The 19,495-nt window shown below is 41.2% G+C and overlaps 1 protein-coding gene across 2 annotated transcripts in view; it reads left to right on the forward strand.

Annotated features, from left to right (window-relative positions):
- The window catches only part of TATDN1 (TatD DNase domain containing 1), a 29,273-nt gene extending 9,931 nt beyond the window's left edge, over positions 1-19,342 (forward strand). For both annotated transcript variants that reach the window (XM_074943877.1, XM_074943878.1), the window contains exons 5-12: positions 1,339-1,482; positions 1,574-1,616; positions 10,331-10,416; positions 10,523-10,563; positions 11,735-11,811; positions 12,736-12,806; positions 15,479-15,605; positions 18,936-19,342. In XM_074943877.1, coding sequence (XP_074799978.1) covers positions 1,339-1,482; positions 1,574-1,616; positions 10,331-10,416; positions 10,523-10,563; positions 11,735-11,811; positions 12,736-12,806; positions 15,479-15,605; positions 18,936-19,038 — 692 coding nt within the window. In that variant the 3' untranslated portion in view covers positions 19,039-19,342. The remainder of the gene's footprint in view (positions 1-1,338; positions 1,483-1,573; positions 1,617-10,330; positions 10,417-10,522; positions 10,564-11,734; positions 11,812-12,735; positions 12,807-15,478; positions 15,606-18,935) is intronic.
- Positions 19,343-19,495: the final 153 nt, after the last annotated feature.

The raw sequence follows: 19,495 nt of genomic DNA on the forward strand, positions 1-19,495 counted from the left end.
ATGACATCAAGGATAGGAAAGGCACCCACAGCATTCACTAAACTCAACAACCTATGGAAATCAGAGATATAGAGTGCAAAAACAAAACTTAGAATTGTCAACTCAAACATAATCTCAGTGCTAATATACAGCTCTGAGAGCTGGAGATCTACCAAATGATTAAACAGAAAACCAGGTGCCTTTGAAAATAAGTGCCTTTGAAAGATCCTGGGCCTTGGATGGAAAGGTTTCATCACCAGTGAAGAGATCCAAGAAATCACGAACCAGCAGCTTGTCTCTACCAGAATCAGAAGGAAGTGCTTGATGTATTTGGGGCATGTACTCTGGATGCTAACACCCAGACTTTCACACGAACCTGTCAAGTGGAAACCAACTGGTGTGAGGAAACAAGGGTGCCCAAGAAAAATCTTAACAAGAACCCTTACTAGGGAGGGCAGAACAATTGGTCTGAACACCATAGAGCAGATGGAAGCAACAGCCAATGACAGAAGGGGATGGAAGAGACTTGCAACACTGGTGTGAGAAGGATGTAATAATACTTCTCTGGCCCCTGCCCTTCTGGAGCCAACTGTAATGTTCGTATAGTATTTACTGCTCAGGCTTGCAGTGCCACACGGTGTGGAGTTTTGCTGTTTTGTGCTGATTGTACTAACATGATTACCATGTGGAATGGGGATATTTTTCTCTTTATTGCAGTGTTTGCAGGTTCCCCCTTCTCTTTCTGTTTGAAAGCAACCTCCATCCACTGTTCACCTAGATCCCTATTTAGCAGATCATTTAAGCATGTGAATGATCCCATACCTATTCAGCAAAGCAGTTAAGCCTGTGCTTAAAATTCAGTATATGCTTAAATGCTCTGTTGAATAAGGCTGGGATTATTCATGTGCTTAATTGTTTTGTTGAGTTGTGGTATTAACTTCCTTCACAAACATACCCACAAATTCTGAATACCTAAACTCACTCGGCGCATAATTTTCTGCTATAAAAGTTCCATAGATGCCTAAGTTGTAGACTCTGGGACATGTGCACTGATGCCTCCCTTTAGGCTTCCAGTATCAAAGTATCAAAACTTCTGGACAAGTTATCCCCTTACCTAGCTGGACTGAATCTCTCCCACCCCAACAAGAATTGCACAGGAGATTGGAACAGGTGGGAGGAAGAAAGTAACATGTTAAATCATGAGCCTTAGAGCTGAAGGTCACCTGGTTTGCTTAAACCAGCCCCGCGTCTGCTCAGGGTTTGCCCCAAGGAAAAAATAAATTCAGTATGAGTTGCTGTTAATTTGATATAAACTTACTGTATTCCTGGAAATAAAATTCTAATACTGTTATGCACTAGACATGTTTTACAGTACGGTTGGCTGCCATCCCACCCGCTGTGGCGAATTTGAGCAGAGTGACCCTGACCAATATTTAGCTGAATTGCAAAATCTCGTTATAAAAAATAAGGGGAAGATCAGAGCAATTGGGGAATGTGGCCTGGGTAAGTATTGTTGGGATTGCTCAAGATTATCCTCTTCGTTGAATTCTTAAAAAAAACAAGGAATTAATTGTGTTTTTTTTTTCTTTTGTAGATTTTGATAGATTAGAATTTTGCCCTAAAGACACCCAACTCAAGTAAGAAAGATCTGATAACTATAGAGATTGATGTATAAATCTTTACAGTGATTTACAACATTTTTCATTTTGTATTATAGCAACTGGCATTTTGTTGGCTACATACTTATTCTAACGTGAAGTCTGATAAGCTACTATTTTTTGACCAGCAATAATGATTTTATAGGAAAGAGACCTATATTTAAAAAAAAAAAAAACAGGTACTTAGGGTGTAATTCACAAAGCAATTTAGGTGGTTAAATTCCAGAGAGTTAAACATGTAATCCCATTGCACAACCTCACTGCAATCCATGAAACTCCTTCTTGGCTGCCGCCTAATACTCTGGATGCCTAAACTCACTCAGCACCTAACGTTCTGCTGTAAAAGTTCCATAGATGCCTAAGTTGTAGACCCTGGGACATGTGCACTGATGCCTCCCTCTAGGCTTCCGGACACCTATCTCTCCCCAAAGCCCCAGAGCAATCTATGAACTGGGGGAAGATAGGCATTGGCCGCCTAAGTTGCATGTAAGGTCTGATGTGGTAGGCAACCTCTGAGCACACCGAACAGATTGGGTTCCATTCCGAATCTGTCCAGAGGAGGTTGTGGTGCCCACCTTACAACTTTTATCCCTGTGTTTAGAGCACTCACCTGGGATGTGGGAGATCCGCATTCAATTTCTCCCTCTCTGCCAGAGTTGTAGAAGGGATTAGAACAGGGGTCTCCCAGCTCTCAGGAGGGTGCTCTAACCATGGAGCTATGGGATATTATGATGTGGCGCTCCCTCAGTCTGTCCTGTTGAAGCTGTTCCGCTGTGGATAAATAATGAAAGAGTGATTGGAGCAAGGGGATTGGCACCCACTTAATGTGCTGGCTTTTGTGGATTGCAGTGTTGTTCCTTTGATTTTTCTAGGTACCTAAAAGGCGCTGTGATGCTCAGCGTTGCAGTGCTAAGCTCCTTCATGGAGTGTTGTGTCCAGTTCAGGGCACCACATTTCAGGAAAGATATGGATAAGAGGGAGAAAGTCCAGAGAAGAGCAACAAAAACGATTAAAGGTCTAGAAATCATGACCTATTAGGGAAGATTGAAAAAAAACTGGTTTTGTTTAATCTGGAGAAGAGAAGACTGAGAGGGGATATAACAGTTTTCAAATACATAAAAAGTTGTTAGAAGGAGGAGGGAAGTAAATTGTTCTTGTTAACCTCTGAGGATAGGACAAGAAGCAATGGGCTTAAATTGCAGCGAGGGCGGTTTAGGTTGGACATTAGGAAAAACTTCCTGTCAGGATAGTTAAGCACTGGAATAAATTGCCTAGGGAGTTTGTGGGACCTCTGTCATTGGAGATTTTTAAGAGCAGGTTAGACAAACACCTGTCAGGGATGGTCTAGGTAATACTTAATCCTGCCATGAGTGAAAGGGACTGGACTAGATGACCTCTTGAGGTCCCTTCCAGTCCTATGATTCTATTCCACTTTTAATATTGCAAAACTACTCTTATACCTGACATTGAATCAATACTTCCTTTGCTGTAAAACCAATCAGAATTTGAGAGTTTCTGGATGGAAAAGGCATTCACTGACTTTGCTATTCAAGAACTGTCTGGAGCTCCAGTCCAGAGGGAAGCCTACAATAGGGAGTGGCATAGAAGGGAGGCTTGTAGAAGGGAGTGGAACTGTCACAGAGGACAAAGCCTGCAGTGGATAAGGGGGCAAGATATTGGCAAGGGAGGCCTCTGGAGCAGGGCAATCTAGGAAAGCTGGTGAGGAGCGGGCTAGTTTGTCAGAGGGCAAAGCACGCATTAAGGAGCAGGGAAGGGACTGAGTTGTTCTGATGCTGGCACTGCACCCAGAATTGGGTTGTGGTGTTGGGGAGGAAACCCTGCAGAAATGAGTAGGGCTGTCTAGGGAAGCAGTTGAGAAATACATCTTTGACAGCAGATGATAAATTTCAACAAAATAACCTTTGGACTTGTGGATGATGCTTGTGCATTGCTGTCCGAGTAGGGAGAGAACTTCCTCCCGGTATCCCGGGAGGAAGCACAGGCAGGAACGTCTGTGAGGGGAGGGCTCCTGCCTCATACTGAGAATGAGGGGCGATCAGCAGGTTATCTCAAGTGCTTATATACGAATGCACAAAGCCTTGGAAACAAGCAGGGAGAACTGGAGGTTCTGGTGATGTCAAGGAATTATGACGTGATTGGAATAACAGAAACTTGGTGGGATAACTCCCATGACTGGAGTACTGTCATGGATGGTTATAAACTGTTCAGGAAGGACAGGCAGGGCAGAAAAGGTGGGGGAGTAGCACTGTATGTAAGGGAGCAGTATGACTGCTCAGAGCTCCGGTACGAAACTGCAGAAAAACCTGAGTGTCTCTGGATTAAGTTTAGAAGTGTGAGCAACAAGAGTGATGTAGTGGTGGGAGTCTGCTATAGACCACCGGACCAGGGGGATGAGGTGGATGGGGCTTTCTTCCGGCAACTCGCAGAAGCTACTAGATCGCACGCCCTGGTTCTCATGGGTGACTTTAATTTTCCTGATATCTGCTGGGAGATCAATACAGCGGTGCATAGACAATCCAGGAAGTTTTTGGAAAGCGTAGGGGACAATTTCCTGGTGCAAGTGCTAGACGAGCCAACAAGGGGGGGAGCTTTTCTTGACCTGCTGCTCACAAACAGGGAAGAATTAGTGGGGGAAGCAAAAGTGGACGGGAATCTGGGAGGCAGTGACCACGAGTTGGTTGAGTTCAGGATCCTGACACAGGGAAGAAAGGTAAGCAGCAGGATACGGACCCTGGACTTCAGGAAAGCAGACTTCGACTCCCTCAGGGAACGGATGGGTAGGATCCCCTGGGGGACTAACATGAAGGGGAAAGGAGTCCAGGAGAGCTGGCTGTATTTCAAGGAATCCCTGTTGAGGTTACAGGGACAAACCTACCGATGAGTCGAAAGAATAGTAAATATGGCAGGCGACCAGCTTGGCTTAACGGTGAAATCCTAGCAGATCTTAAACATAAAAAAGAAGCTTACAATAAGTGGAAGGTTGGACATATGACCAGGGAAGAGTATAAAAATATTGCTCGGGCATGTAGGAATGAAATCAGGAGGGCCAAATAGCACCTGGAGCTGCAGCTAGCAAGAGATGTCAAGAGTAACAAGAAGGGTTTCTTCAGGTATGTTGGCAACAAGAAGAAAGCCAAGGAAAGTGTGGGCCCCTTACTGAATGAGGGAGGCAACCTAGTGACAGAGGATGTGGAAAAAGCTAATGTGCTCAATGCTTTTTTTGCCTCTGTCTTCACTAACAAGGACAGCTCCCAGACTGCTGCGCTGGGCATCACAACATGGGGAGTAGATGGCCAGCCCTTTGTGGAGAAAGAGGTGGTTAGGGACTATTTAGAAAAGCTGGACGTGCACAAATCCATGGGGCCGGACGAGTTGCATCTGAGAGTGCTAAAGGAATTGGCCATTATCTTTGAAAACTCGTGGCGAACGGGGGAAGTCCCAGATGACTGGAAAAAGGCTAATGTAGTACCAATCTTTAAAAAAGGAAAGGAGGATGATCCTGGGAACTACAGGCCAGTCAGCCTCACCTCAGTCCCCGGAAAAATCATGGAACAGGTCCTCAAAGAATCAATCCTGAAGCACTTAATGAGAGGAAAGTGATCAGGAACAGTCAGCATGGATTCACCAAGGGTAGGGCATGCCTGACTAATCTAATCGCCTTCTATGATGAGATTACTGGTTCTGTGGATGAAGGGAAAGCAGTGGATGTATTGTTTCTTGACTTTAGCAAAGCTTTTGACACAGTCTCCCACAATATTCTTGTCAGCAAGTTAAAGAAGTATGGGCTGGATGAATGCACTATAAGGTGGGTAGAAAGTTGGCTAGATTGTCGGGCTCAACGGGTAGTGATCAATAGCTCCGTGTCTAGTCGGCAGCCAGTGTCAAGTGGAGTGCCCCAGGGGTCGGTCCTGGGGCTGGTTTTGTTCAATATTTTCATAAATGATCTGGAGGATGGTGTGGATTGCACTCTCAGCAAATTTGCGGATGATACTAAACTGGGAGGAGTGGTAGATACGCTGGAGAGCAGGGATAGGATACAGAGGGACCTAGACAAATTGGAGGATTGGGCCAAAAGAAATCTGATGAGGTTCAATAAGGATAAGTGCAGGACCCTGCACTTAGGACAGAAGAACCCAATGCACTGCTACAGACTAGGGACCGAATGGCTAGGCAGCAGTTCTGCGGAAAAGGACCTAGGGGTTACAGTGGACGAGAAGCTGGATATGAGTCAGCAGTGTGCCCTTGTTGCCAAGAAGGCCAATGGCATTTTGGGATGTATAAGTAGGGGCATAGCGAGCAGATCGAGGAACGTGATCGTCCCCCTCTATTCGACATTGGTGAGGCCTCATCTGGAGTACTGTGTCCAGTTTTGGGCCCCACACTACAAGAAGGATGTGGATAAATTGGAGAGAGTCCAGCGAAGGGCAACAAAAATGATTAGGGGACTGGAACACATGACTTATGAGGAGAGGCTGAGGGAACTGGGATTGTTTAGTCTGCAGAAGAGAAGAATGAGGGGGGATTTGATAGCTGCTTTCAACTACCTGAGAGGTGGTTCCAGAGAGGATGGTTCTAGACTATTCTCAGTGGTAGAAGAGGACAGGACAAGGAGTAATGGTCTCAAGTTGCAGTGGGGGAGGTTTAGGTTGGATATTAGGAAAAACTTTTTCACTAGGAGGGTGGTGAAACACTGGAATGCGTTATCTAGGGAGGTGGTAGAATCTCCTTCCTTGGAAGTTTTTAAGGTCAGGCTTGACAAAGCCCTGGCTGGGATGATTTAATTGGGGATTGGTCCTGCTTTGAGCAGGGGGTTGGACTAGATGACCTCCTGAGGTCCCTTCCAACCCTGATATTCTATGATTCTAATGTCATTCACAGAATTGGAGAGGTTACTTAGGACTTTGCACCTGCAGTATGAAGCTGTAGCTTTCGCTACAGAAGGTATAGTGGCTTGTAATGCTGTAGCTTTTAATCTATTTACCATGCTACTGCACTAGCCTCTTGTAGTAAGAGGATCAGCCAAGTGGCCAGCATATTTTTTCTTGTTCTTGTTGTTAGTTTCCAGTAGCAACCAAAATGTGCTGAATTCAATAAAGCACAGCTTGGTGAAGACTTGTTCAACCATTGCTGTGAAATGAAACACTGGAATAGTGAGCAGGAGTAGATGATGTCACTTTGAAGATTCTTCTGTTTCCTAAACAGAGCCTGAGCCTACTGAAATAAATCTTTAGAGTCTAATTGTTCCTTCCCACTGCACAAGCTAACAGATAGCTATCTGAATCAGCATGGTCAGTGATGCAAGTTCTTGACTTATAGCTTTAGTGGGCTAGAGGAAAACTTCTAATCAACCATACTTAAATTGGCGTGGGAGGGTAGAAGAGGGAAAATAGAACAGGTAGATCATCTGTTGAGTTGCAGAGGCAGAAAGTCTCTACCATCTGATTGTTCAATGGATTGTCTGAAATAAATTGGTTTTGTCAGTTCAATTCCTGTTGGCTCCACGTGGCATCCTTGCTGGAAATCACCATAGAGAAAAGGAGGGTGGGTGGGTGGGTGGAAGGGAGGGGAATGAGAGCAGGCAACAAAGAAATGTAAAATGGGGAAAGACACATGCCACTTTTAGGTTTGTAAATTTAATGATGTTGTTTTTTCCTAGATATTTTTGCATTTTGCTGGTAGCTGTCCTACATACGTCTGGGAAAATTACTGTTAAGAGAGTTTTAAAATTGCACGCCATAGTGTTAGGCATTTGGAGTTTCAAACCAAGATAAGGGAAAGTTTTTTAAAATTAATAATTTTTAAAAAAGCCCATAAGGACACTGAAAGAAAAAAAAAAAGAATGGAATGAGTGTAGCCAATTTGCCAGTTGTCAGCTTAGATGGAGTCAAACTGTTATACTACTTATTAAGATTGCTAGCAGTCAGCCAGATGTTACTGGAGTAAATTATACTCAGGTATAATCTACTGGGAAACGGTGTTACTTCTAAGTTCCATTTCATGCTTAAACATTATTTTCTGTTGTAGTGAAACTTTGTTTCCTTGGACAATTTTCTATGAAGACTAGAGAATATCTGTCTCCTGTCTTGCACAGCCATTCATGATGAAAGTCCTTTGGTAGAGCTGCCCCAGGAGCAGTTTCTATCAAGTTTTCCTTCTTCCTCTTTCTCACCTGTTGCGGTGTAGAAATTATAAAAATTGGCCAGGAGATTCAGGGACGTGTATTAAATGTAACATGAATAACTTTCAAGTTGATGGAATTCCTTTAGTGTGTCTGGATACTGTGTTTATATTAATTTGGATTCTTTGGTTAAATAATATTTGGTTGTTAGCTATTTATAGCTTTTGTGGTTAAATAATTGAAATGATTTAACAGCTGGTTTTTTATTTATTTATTTTTTTAATAAATAGCTGTTGTTGTTTTTTCTCCCCTCTCCCTTAGGAAGAGTAGGCTTTGTGTGACTGTCCCTTGATTGATGCTAGTTCTCTGGTGCTACCACTCACTCTTTTTTTTGCATTTGTCATGCTTTTCTTTCTCCCTGTTCTGTATGTATGGTTATCATATTAAGTATTTATTACCATATGTCCAGTCCACTCTGGTGTTGTGCATCATACACACCTGCATGTGGACTGGATCTTCCCTTTAAAGGATTTTTTATGTGTGAGGATAGGAATACTCTGTGCTTATTAGTTTAAGCAACAAAATATAAAGAAACTTGGCAAATGCAGTAAGAATCATTTTGTTGGGCAGGCAGCAATGTTCTCTTGCCTTGTCCAATTAATGTTATCCTCCAAAGGGCTTACTCGCAGTGAGTCTATTTATTCCTGTCCCTATCATGTTTCCTGATCGGTTCTAATTTGCCAGTCTGGTGACAGCTTGGCAGCCAAAACCAACCAGAAATGACCAATGTAGCAATCTAGAGACAGAACTAGCTACAAATGGAAATTGACATGGTGTTGAAATATTAATTGGTTTGCTTTGGAAAGTGTGTTGGGAAAACTGGCACCCTAGTTGGTTTCTCTCCACCCACCCTTCCATATGTCTTTATAGAGCTCCTGCATGACTGCTACTGGCCCTTCATCCAGCAAAGATGAGAATAGCAGGGGGTAGAAAAAGCAGGGAGAGGGAGAAAGATGAGAGAATAGGCAAACCAAATGCAGAAAAAAGGAAGGAGGAGAGGAGATAGATAACAGAAGACCTGAAGAGGGTTAAGATAGATAGAAGGAGAAATGGGGCAGAAATAATAGTAGTGATCCTAATGTTGGTACCTCAATCTTCCATTGAGAAATGACACACCAACATTTAAAGTCTTTCTTGGTAGCCTACCATACAAGTAAAATAACTGGCAGCCTGCTACCTAATTATAGTTGTTTGAGGATATAAAGGCCAGGAGAATGCTCCCCTATTTTCTCCAACCCACAGATACTCAATTTGATTGTTCTTTGTGCTGTTGATATCCAGATGACATTAACCCCCACCTGTTTCCTAAATTTTTTGGGAAACATGCTGCAATTATGCTAAATTTAAACCTAAAGTTCCTCAATTTTTAAAGCTTCCTGGAGATAATTCAGTTATCTTTAAAAAAAAAAAAAAAGGGGGGGGGGGCGGGGGGTCACACTTCTGATTCAGTGTAAACCCCTTTGCATTCCCCCAGTGTTGCCATTCCTGGCCTCTTATTAACTGACTTCCAAAATGTATCACTTAATATAGTAGTGTGTCCAGGGAAGACTTCCCTTTAAAGATCTATCCTTTAGTCATTTCACAGGCAAAAACTCCCATTCAGTGGAACCGTTAATGCGGTGATACTCAGATTTCAGTGGTTCAGGAGCCAAATTAGCCATCCACATTATCTAAAAGAGCCACAGTAGTGCAAATTCATTGTTTCTTTACTATATATACCAGTGGTTCTCAAACTTTTTTTTAGCAAACCACTTGCTCGGGGTCTCAGTGGACCACTTAATGACCTTTCCAAATGTTGTTTATATCATTAGCTATTGAAAAGCGCTTTGGATAAAAACATTCTTTTAAAAAAAACTTAATAAACATTTTTTTGTTCTACAAGTAAAAGCGCACAATTCATATTTTAATAACAGTAGTCTTACCTTTCCAATGCGATGGATGTACCCTCTCTCCCCCCGCCGCAGCAGCCCCCAAGCTGGGGCTGGGAAGAAAGGGAGTCTCTCCCCCACCACAGCAGCCACAGAGCTGCCATCTCTCCCCGGCAGCTGCAGCCCTGGAGCTGGGGAAAGTCGCCTCTTTCTCTGACCGCCACAGCCCTGCATGTCCTAAATTCCGCCCACCCCCTCTTCTCACCTCACTGTCCTCTCCCACCTACCTCCTACTTCCCCCCCCCAAGGCTACCACCTCACCTTACATGTGGGTCTTCTCCAGGGTCCAGGCTCGTAATTAGTGGAGGTTACGCCTGAATGGCTCCACTAATTAGGTGGGTGGCCCTTCATTCTCTCATGTGTGACCGCCCAAGCGCGCACCTGAGAGGGAACTATCCACTATCCATCTGAATGGAGCTTGTGGACCACTGGTTGTCCACAGACCACAGTTTGAGAACCTCTTTTTTTTTTTAAAAAGACCATTCTGTCTCATGGCCTCCTTTACACCATTTTTATTCAATCTTGCACCCAGTTTCTATCTAAAAACATATTTTTTTTTCTTACAGATACTTTGAAAAGCAATTTGACCTGTCAGAGAAAACAAAATTGCCAATGTTTCTCCATTGTAGAAATGCACACACTGAATTTTTAGGTAGGTTTTGCTCAGGACTGAATGTGACAAAAGTTTGTAATAGTTTGCTTTTGCCCTTTAGCAAATAGTTAGTTTTGCTTACATTGTTCTTTCTTTTAATTGGCAGAAATAATGAGAAGGAATAGAGATAGATGTGTGGGAGGAGTGGTAAGTATGACCAATCTTATAATAAACTCTATTCAATCTAACACTCATTTAATTGTTTTGAGTACTATTCTTTTGTTTGTAATATAATCTCGGTAGATTTCCGGTTAAACCATTTAAACCGCTACAAATCCATTGTAGCTTTACAATCCCTTTCACTACTTTTATCCTTCTCACTGTTGCTTTTCCAACAGTTTCTTGCAAGGTATGAGGATTGGTCAAGGAGAGAGAGACTTTGCAGCTGACATCAACAGTTTTTATTGGCTTGCCAGAAATGCAGCTTTAAGCATTTTTTGCTTAAACTGGCTCCTTCCCAATTCTGAAGTGTCTACAGCTGCAGTTAGTTTTAAGGAGTACTAATCCTGTCTAGAAATTGAAACCCAATATAAAATGGTGGATTTTGTACATGGATATGGGCAGGGTTCAGTTTAGATATTGATTGGTAGGATACCAGATCACCAAGAGTGTGTGTGTGTGTGTGTGTTTAAAAAAAAAGTCATACTTTTAACATAAGGGTCATGCTTACATCACTCCAAACCAGTCTGTTTTAGCGATGAAGTCCTCTCCATTGTTGGTTCTACTACCACTAATGTCTAGGATGCCTTTTCTGTGATTGACAAACTGCACTTTTTCTGGTGCAACTAACTTTGTACCACTGCATTTTTAATTTCTTGTCTGTTGCATGCTCCAGCAGGAACGGTAACCACAAACGTTCACTTTTTATATCAAAACACTTTGTCAAAACCATGTCCATATGTAACTTTCAACCAGTATATATCTGCAGAAATTAAGGTTTTATATTTTAATGTTAAAAATAGTAACTGCAAACAAAGGACAATTTTTTAAAAAACTCTTGTAGGTTACTTTAAGATATAATCATCATCCCTGGCTGAGAGAGAAGAGCAGGCCATCCTTCTGAAACGCATTCAGAACCAACGCTACTTGTCAAGGGGCTGCACTCTTGGGGTGCAGAATTCAGCCTGTGATCCTCTTGCCCAAAAGCGCTATCAGATGAGCCTTACTTACTCTATAATTCACTGAATTCTATATAAATATATCTTGCATATTACCTCTGGTTTTTACTTTACAATTAAGAACTATAAATATTTACACAAATATTAATTTTGGGTTACAGGTTTTCTTACATGATAAAGTATATAAACCTCTTTTCTAGGTACATTCATTTGATGGCACAAAGGAAGAAGCAGCTGCTATAATAGATTTGGATCTCTATATAGGAATAAATGGTTGGTAAGTTCTTTTCAACAAATGATATTTTTAAAATAGTTTCATAACTTGAAACGTAATTACTTTTTAAAATGAGGTTAAGTCTTCAAAGCCCATTAGACTAAGTGATCATTTGTAGACAGATTTAGATTTGCACTTATTAATCTGTTAACTGCAAAAAGTTCTCAATTCACAGGTCAAATGCATTCCTCTTTACTCACTGAGATAATCTAGTCTTGGGCCCTTTCTGAGATGCTCCATGCCAATTCTAGTTTGTAAATAAATGAGGTGGAGTGTAGAGGCAGCTGTATTTTAGGACAGAGTAATTAAAAAAAACAAAACTACATTGTCTAGTCCAAAAGTAACCAAGAATTAATGTGACCAGCCTGATCTACCAATGGACTGGGCTAAAATCACACTATTAATTATACTGAGACCTAACTGTTTGATTTACGTGAGCTCAGACTGCTACACCTTTTGGCAGGAGCCTTTAAATTATCCAGGTATCGAGCCAGGTGAACACAGAAACCCAGCAGAAGCTTCCATGTGCTTTACCAGGCCAGTGTGGCTGTAGAAGCTGATTTGTGGAACTGGAATTAGGACTGGGACAGCGGGCCACTTCCCAGGGTTGTCATTTTTAGCTGTGGCTTGGACGCACAGCTGGGAGCTTTTTTTTAATATAAGTTGAAGCAAATAATACTTACACATTATTTAGAAATTAACTCTTTAAGAAACCACTTTTGCTAAGAAACCATTTTTGTAAGCAAGGTAATTAAATACCAGCCAGAGAACATTGTACTTAGTTTCTAAAAGTTATGAGCTTCATAAGGCTCTGAGAAGATGATTCCAGTCACACGTGGCTTAAGTATGGTTTGAACAAAAAACCACAATCCTCTAACAAAACATCAACTTAAGTCCAAATTCACTCCCTATTCTTATGATTTCTAGCTCACTGAAAACAGAAGCCAACTTAGAAACACTGAAGTCAATTCCTAGTGAAAGATTAATGATAGAAACTGGTAAGTTGCTGTTCTGATGGACCATATTGCGTTTTTTTTGTTTTGAAAACTTTATTAGAAGTGGAGTTATGCTTGTATGGCAGTGAATATAAAGGGCAGTCTTCAGACACAAACTCACCATTACAGTAACAGGGGTTAGGAATGGGGAAAGGATTACCTTGTTCTCTATGGGTATGTCTACACTGCAGTGTAAGCCCAGGGTTGGAATTCATGCTCAAGCCTAGCCCCCTCTTCCTTCTAGACACAAATCTCGCTAACCCACGACTCAGACCCAGGACCCCAAGGAGGTGGAGGGCCTGAGCCTGAGTCAAGCCAGGACCCACAGTTCAAGCCCTATTGCTCTGCAGCATAGACGTAGCCCCACTGGGCTTCTGGTCCGGAAGACTGCGAAAAGTATTCCACAATCCCACAGGCCAACTTTTTGTCCTCTAGACAGGCACAGTGAGGTTTTTCCACACTGCACCACAATCAAAGGGTGAGAGCAGCCACATTTTGGGAGGGTGTTAAGAAGTCTGGAATATGGGTGGTTGGATTCAGCCCCACATAATGCAGTGTAGATGCTGGAGCCCCAGGTTGGGATGCAGGGTTCAACAATTCCTAACATGGGGTTACAAATGAGTGTAGATGCTCAAGCCCTAGGTCAGGGGTCGGCAGCCTGCGGCACGCATGCTGATTTTTAGTGGCACTCTGCTGCCAGCTGGGGTCCTGGCTGCCAGCCCTGCTCAACCTGCTGCCAGCCTAGATGGACGGAACCCAGGGCCAGCAGCAGGCTGAGCGGGGCCAGTGGCTGGGACCCCAGCTGGCAGGGGCTGGCAGATGGAACCCCAGACCAGCAGCGGGCTGAGTGTCTCAGTCCGCTGCCGGTCGGGGTTCTATCTGCCATCCCCACTGCTGGTCTGGGGTTCGGTTCGCCGGCCCCTGCCAGCCGGGGTCCCAGCCACCAGCCCCGCTCAGCCTGCTGCCGGTCTGGGGTTCCAGCCCCTGGCATGCAAAACCTTAAGTTACAGTAAATAAATGAAGACTTGGCACAGCACTTCTCAAAGGTTGCTGACCCCTGCCCTAGGTTATAATAAACCCAGTGTCTGCTAAGTGGAGTTCTATTAACCCTGGGCTTACATTGCGGTGTAGACATACCCTAAAAAACCCTCTGGCAGACTCAATGAGCAGAGTTCATAGGCTCCAGCAGTAGTTATATTCAGCCCTCTTCTGGTAGTAAAGAACATAGATCACCTTGACAGAGACTGAGGGCATGAATGAATAAAAGGGGAGACGCTAAGGCCTGATCTACACTGCGGGGGGGGGGGGGGGGGGATCGATCTAAGTTACACAGCTTCAGCTGTGTGAATAATGTAGCTGAAGTTGACATACTTAGATCGACTTACCGTGGTGTCTTCACCGCGGTAAGTCGACTGCTGCTGTTCCCCCCCGTCAAGTCCGTCTGCACCTCTCACGGCGATGGAGTACAGGAGTCGATGGGAGAGTGCTCGGGGGTCGATTATCATGTCTAGTCTAGACGTGATAAAATCAACCCCCGCTGGATCGATTGCTGCCTGCCAATCCGGTGGGTAGTGTAGCCATACCCAAAGCAGAGTGTAGATATGCCAAACACTATGGTAAAGAACGTGATAAAGGCCATCCCATTATCAGCAGTAATGGCACTTGGGTGCATACCAGGAAATTCCAATTCATTAAGCAAAACAATATGAAAGAGGGCCTGAAAATACCTCCTGGAATAATTAGTTACGATTGAACTGATCTATTAGTGGATATTGGTTCTACTCACATTTATTTCAGACATCAGTAGTAGGACAGTTAAAAATAGATTAGGAGATTTAGTCAACAGTTATGTAATTTGGCATATCTGAAAAAGGCTGTTTTTAAAAACCCTGTAAATCCCTGCATTTCATTTGTGTCTTAAACAAAGGCACATCAGGGTGTATATCAGTGATACTCAGACTTCAGTGGTTCAGGAGCCAAACTGGCAATCAACATTACTTAAAAGTCCCATAGTAGTGTGAATTCATTATTTTATTTACTATAGTACTAATATTCATATTTAAACAGTATGATGGGGAAATATTAGTTTATACTCACAGCAAAATGACTGACAAAGTATTATTATTTTATCAACTACAATTGGTTAATATAGTAAAAGCATCCTGATTGATTAATAACTTAGATTGGTTAATAATTAAATCAGTGTTTTAATATCACGTGCTGCAAAGAGCCGCAGGAGACCCATTAAAAAGCCACTTGTGACTCATGAGCCTCAATCTGAGTATAACTTGTGTGTATAAACTTTCTGTGGGTTACACAAGTGGTTCACTGGCTAGCAGCCCTTGTCATGGTAGCATTTCTCTCTTTGCTTCTTTTATTGTACTGCATTATTGCTGAATAAAGTGGCTAATTTTATAATATGTAAAAATCTTACAGAATTTAATATAATGGAATAGTAATTTGAAGTAATTTATTAATTATTATGGATGTTAAATGAACTAATCTCATAATCATCCCTTTATCATTTGGGAGAGAAACTGTGCTTAAGAGGAGTGATTTCTAAAATGGGCTTTGGTCTGTGGAAGGTGGGGAGGACATAAACTGACAGAAGAGCAAACAATTATATGAAATTATTAACGATTGTATACATTTAACTCTTGTTTGAATCATGCAAGATGCTCCCTGGTGTGGTGTGAAAAATACTCATGCTGGGTCAAAGTGTATAAAAACAACATTTCCCACAAAAAAGAAATGGGAACTAGAGCATTGCTTGAAGGACAGAAATGAACCTTGCCATATAATGTAAGTATGTAATTTTTATATTTGAAACAAAAGGTTTGGAAACATACGCAAGTACATACACAATTTAGTAGGCTTAAACCAATGACAGAGTTATTGAATCGGGAGCAAGGTGTTGTACTCTAAGATATGTTTTACAGAATACATTGTGACTAACTTTTCAGAGGTTCTTGCATCTCCATTGATTTCAGCAGGAATTTCGGAAGCTCAGCAAATCTTAAAATCAGGTCCTTAGTGATGTCTTTTCATTTGATATCCCATGTATCCCTTCCCTCTACTTTGTAGTTCTCCCCTTAGCACTACCAAAATAGAGTCCAAGTACCCAGATTCTAATTCATGTCGCTGTGTTGCTCCTCCAGATGTAGCTGTTAGAGTACATGCAACACCAGAAGAGCCAACTGTGATATCTTTTAAAGTGGGAGGGGCTAGTGGGACACAGAGTGGATACAAATTGTTTTTCTCCAAATCACTGCTAGTTTAAGAGTACTTCCAGCAGATGAGGAGGCTAGTGTTGGTGTAGCTGTAACCTGAGGATCAGCAGCAAAATGAAACTGATTAAGATCACATCAGTTTCGTTCTGCTCTACAGTGAGTAAAGACACCAGTTTGAGGTTTGGAGATGAACAAGAATGCCCCAAAGGGGCGTTTGGAGAGGGAAATGCTTCAGGTGCCTATGGCCCGCTTTGCTCTAGAATCTACATGTCTAGAAAAAACAAACAGCAGGGGGTAAAAGTGCTACTTTTGATTTTAAATTTGTATTAACTATAATCACTAAATGAGAGTGATGGCTGAAATACTCAAATCTCATCAAATGCTGATCCCCTATTGTTTCAGTCTGGTTTTGGGGTTAGATCTGCTTTCTCCTGTTTTTACCCACCACCACAAAACATTACGTGAAATGCTCTGATTATAAGTAGGCTTAGAGTTTGATTTTTATTATTTTATAATGTCAACTGAGGATGATTTTTTCTGTTTTTATCAATTTACATTTCACAGTTGTGGGAAATTAGGCAATTATTTAATGACAGTGGATGTGGAGAGTCAAAAAGTTAAAGCTGTATAATTGTAAAAAACAGAAATAGTCAATATCACATCTAAATATCCTTAAATCAAACTCTAATAAGTTCTCAAGCAGCATTTTTCTCTATCTGTACATTTCAGTTATCAATGGAAATATTTTTTTCATCAGTTTGTATATGGTGAAATTGACATTTACCTAAAAATCTAATTCTCCCAAGCCTAGTTGTAAGTGACTTTAATTCACTTTTGGCCCAATAACAGTTTGCAAGAGTGTCTGTCAGCAAGAATGTAAATACGTTTGTAGTAATCAAAATCTGAAACTAGTTTACTTGTAGAAATGTTCAGTTATTTTGGAAAAAAAAAAAAAAGTTTTATAGCTTAATTTTTAAAAGCCAGTGTCTTTAAAAAAAAAAAAAAAAAAAAAAAGTCTTTGGATGCAGCTACTAAAGAGTCCAAATAAATTTGGCAGATAATCCACAAGAGAGTTGATTGATCTTACTTTGATATGGCATCATCTATTATAAGAGTGTTCAGAAGCTCTTTGTGCATAGCAATTTGTAGGAGCCTTTGACTAACGTGTACTTTCCATACTTTTCAATACATTATCAGACCTTTATAGGGACACAGTTTGATTTAACAATTTCTAACAATATTTTGACAAACTTATATATGTCCCCAGCTTTACAAGTTGATCTCCTGTTTTAGAAAGGTTATCTGGATGAACCTCAAATTATGTTAAGAGTCTGTTCCTCCCCCTCTCTACACACATGCTTGTCAGCTGCTCCTGTTTCAATTTAGCTGTTAGCAGTCAATACCTTGTTACAGAGAATGGGGGAGAATATGCAGGGGAGATCCCCCCCACCCCCCCCAAAGAGCAGTACATGAGATGTGAAGTGCAACTAACTATGGATAAAATTTTATTTATTTTTTTACTGGGAGCGGGGGAAGGATTTTCTGATTTCAGTGACAGTCAGCAACCTGTAACATTAGGTATAAAATGTTTAGGTCAAAATGGGACTAAAGTCAGTCACCCTTTAAAATGATTACAAATAGCATGCAGCCAACTTCAACCCTGAATATCAATTCTAAGATGTAAATTGGACAAAACAAAAATCTTTAGTTGGTTACTTTATGGACTTCAGGTTGAGATTTTCTATTCAGGAAGCTAAATAGGTGGCCTGGTTTTTCAGAAGTGCTGAGCAGCTTCTACTGAAGTTAAAGGGTGCTGCTGGGTGCACGGAACTTTAGAAAAGGCCACTTATTTATTGGCCTAAATATGGACTTCAGCTTAAGATTTCCTAGTGAGACTTCCTGAGGCCAGATCCTCAGCTGGGGTAAATTGGTGTAGCTCTACTGAAGCTAATGTATCTACAACCAGCTGAGAATCTCTCCCTCAGTGATCACTTTCACTTACTGTTAATGTCTTGTACCTACAACAAACCACCTGTGCAGAAATTTTTCTTGTGAACTGAAGCTTTAGTGGCAATAAAGAACTTGAAAGGGCAGCACTGTAGAACTTAACTGAGCTTTTTTCTAAGCAGAAGTGTATCCACTAATTCAGCTGCATCTAAAGAAGCACAATATTGCATTAATAGTCAAAGGTAGTCTTAAGGGCTATCAGGGATCACCAAGTAGTGGAAGGAACAACTATTCAATCCTTGTTTTTCAGCTACTAATTGGAAACCTGTATTTTCTAAATACAAATAAGTGGTAGTGCATTGCTCCACCTGTCAAGACTTAGGGTAACAGTTTTTGAAAAGTGTGAGTATTTATTTAGTCTTATCCTTTGGCTTCTTCCCCATCCCTTATAACAACCAGATTTATTAAAAACCATATTCTTGAAGTGTTAAATTAACAAGCTATTGCTAAACACCTAAGAACTTGTTCATTAGAAATAAAAAATGTGGATAGGACGCAAGAGTATAGGCTATTTAATTGACTACACTCTTAACTTCACCCTCTGAACTTCTGATGGCCTATGTGAGAGATTTATACTGCACTTTATCCAAAATAGCAGAAATTTCACCCGTCCAGCAAAATCACTTTCATTGGAATGTAAGGTTGTTTAACTACCTATGTAGGCCAAGCAAAAGTTGTCAAAGGATCAAAGATTAGGAGACTGCCAGTGAGTGGCTGATGTTTTAAGTGGTAGAAGCTAATTACTGTGTACAAATGAAACTAAAGTATACTTGCACCATTAAGTCCTGACCATCTTGGTCCCCTCATAGCTAGTTCTGTACACATAAACTAAACTGACATTAGTATATTTACCATTACACGTAACTGAGTAAAATTAACTTTTTTTTCTTTTTAGTCAAGTACTAGAGATAATGACGACAGTAAGAGAGGAAGACCCACTTGAACTGGCCAACACTCTTTACAACAATACTATTAAAGTCTTCTTTTCTGATATGTAATGCTGTTCCTTACCCTTTATTTTGTATAAAAGTATGCAAAGTCTGTTAACCTTACTATAAAACTTAAAAAAAAAAAAAAACCACCCCCACTCCTGCCAAAAAAAAAAAAAATTATTTTGAGGTATGACAAGATTAAACCTGTCTTTGTAAACCTCAAATACTGAACATCTAAAGCAGGGGTTCTTGCAACAAATTTTTTGGTGGCCTCATAGTGCAGCCACCAAATCTTTCTGGTGACCACTCTGACCATTTTCCTAAAATACTTAACGAAAAAATAATAAATATGCATATATACATGTCCAAATCACTAATTTATTTGTGTGGGTTTTTTTTTGCAGACTCAATAAAAAATGTACAGTTATGTCTATTCTTTACTGGACCTAAACAGAATAGAAACAGAAAGTACTTTGCATAGTGTTGTGGTTTTTTGGGGGGGGGGGATTTTTTAAAGATTTGC

This window comes from Natator depressus, chromosome 2 (genome assembly GCF_965152275.1).
Source record: "Natator depressus isolate rNatDep1 chromosome 2, rNatDep2.hap1, whole genome shotgun sequence".
NCBI lineage: Eukaryota > Metazoa > Chordata > Testudines > Cheloniidae > Natator > Natator depressus.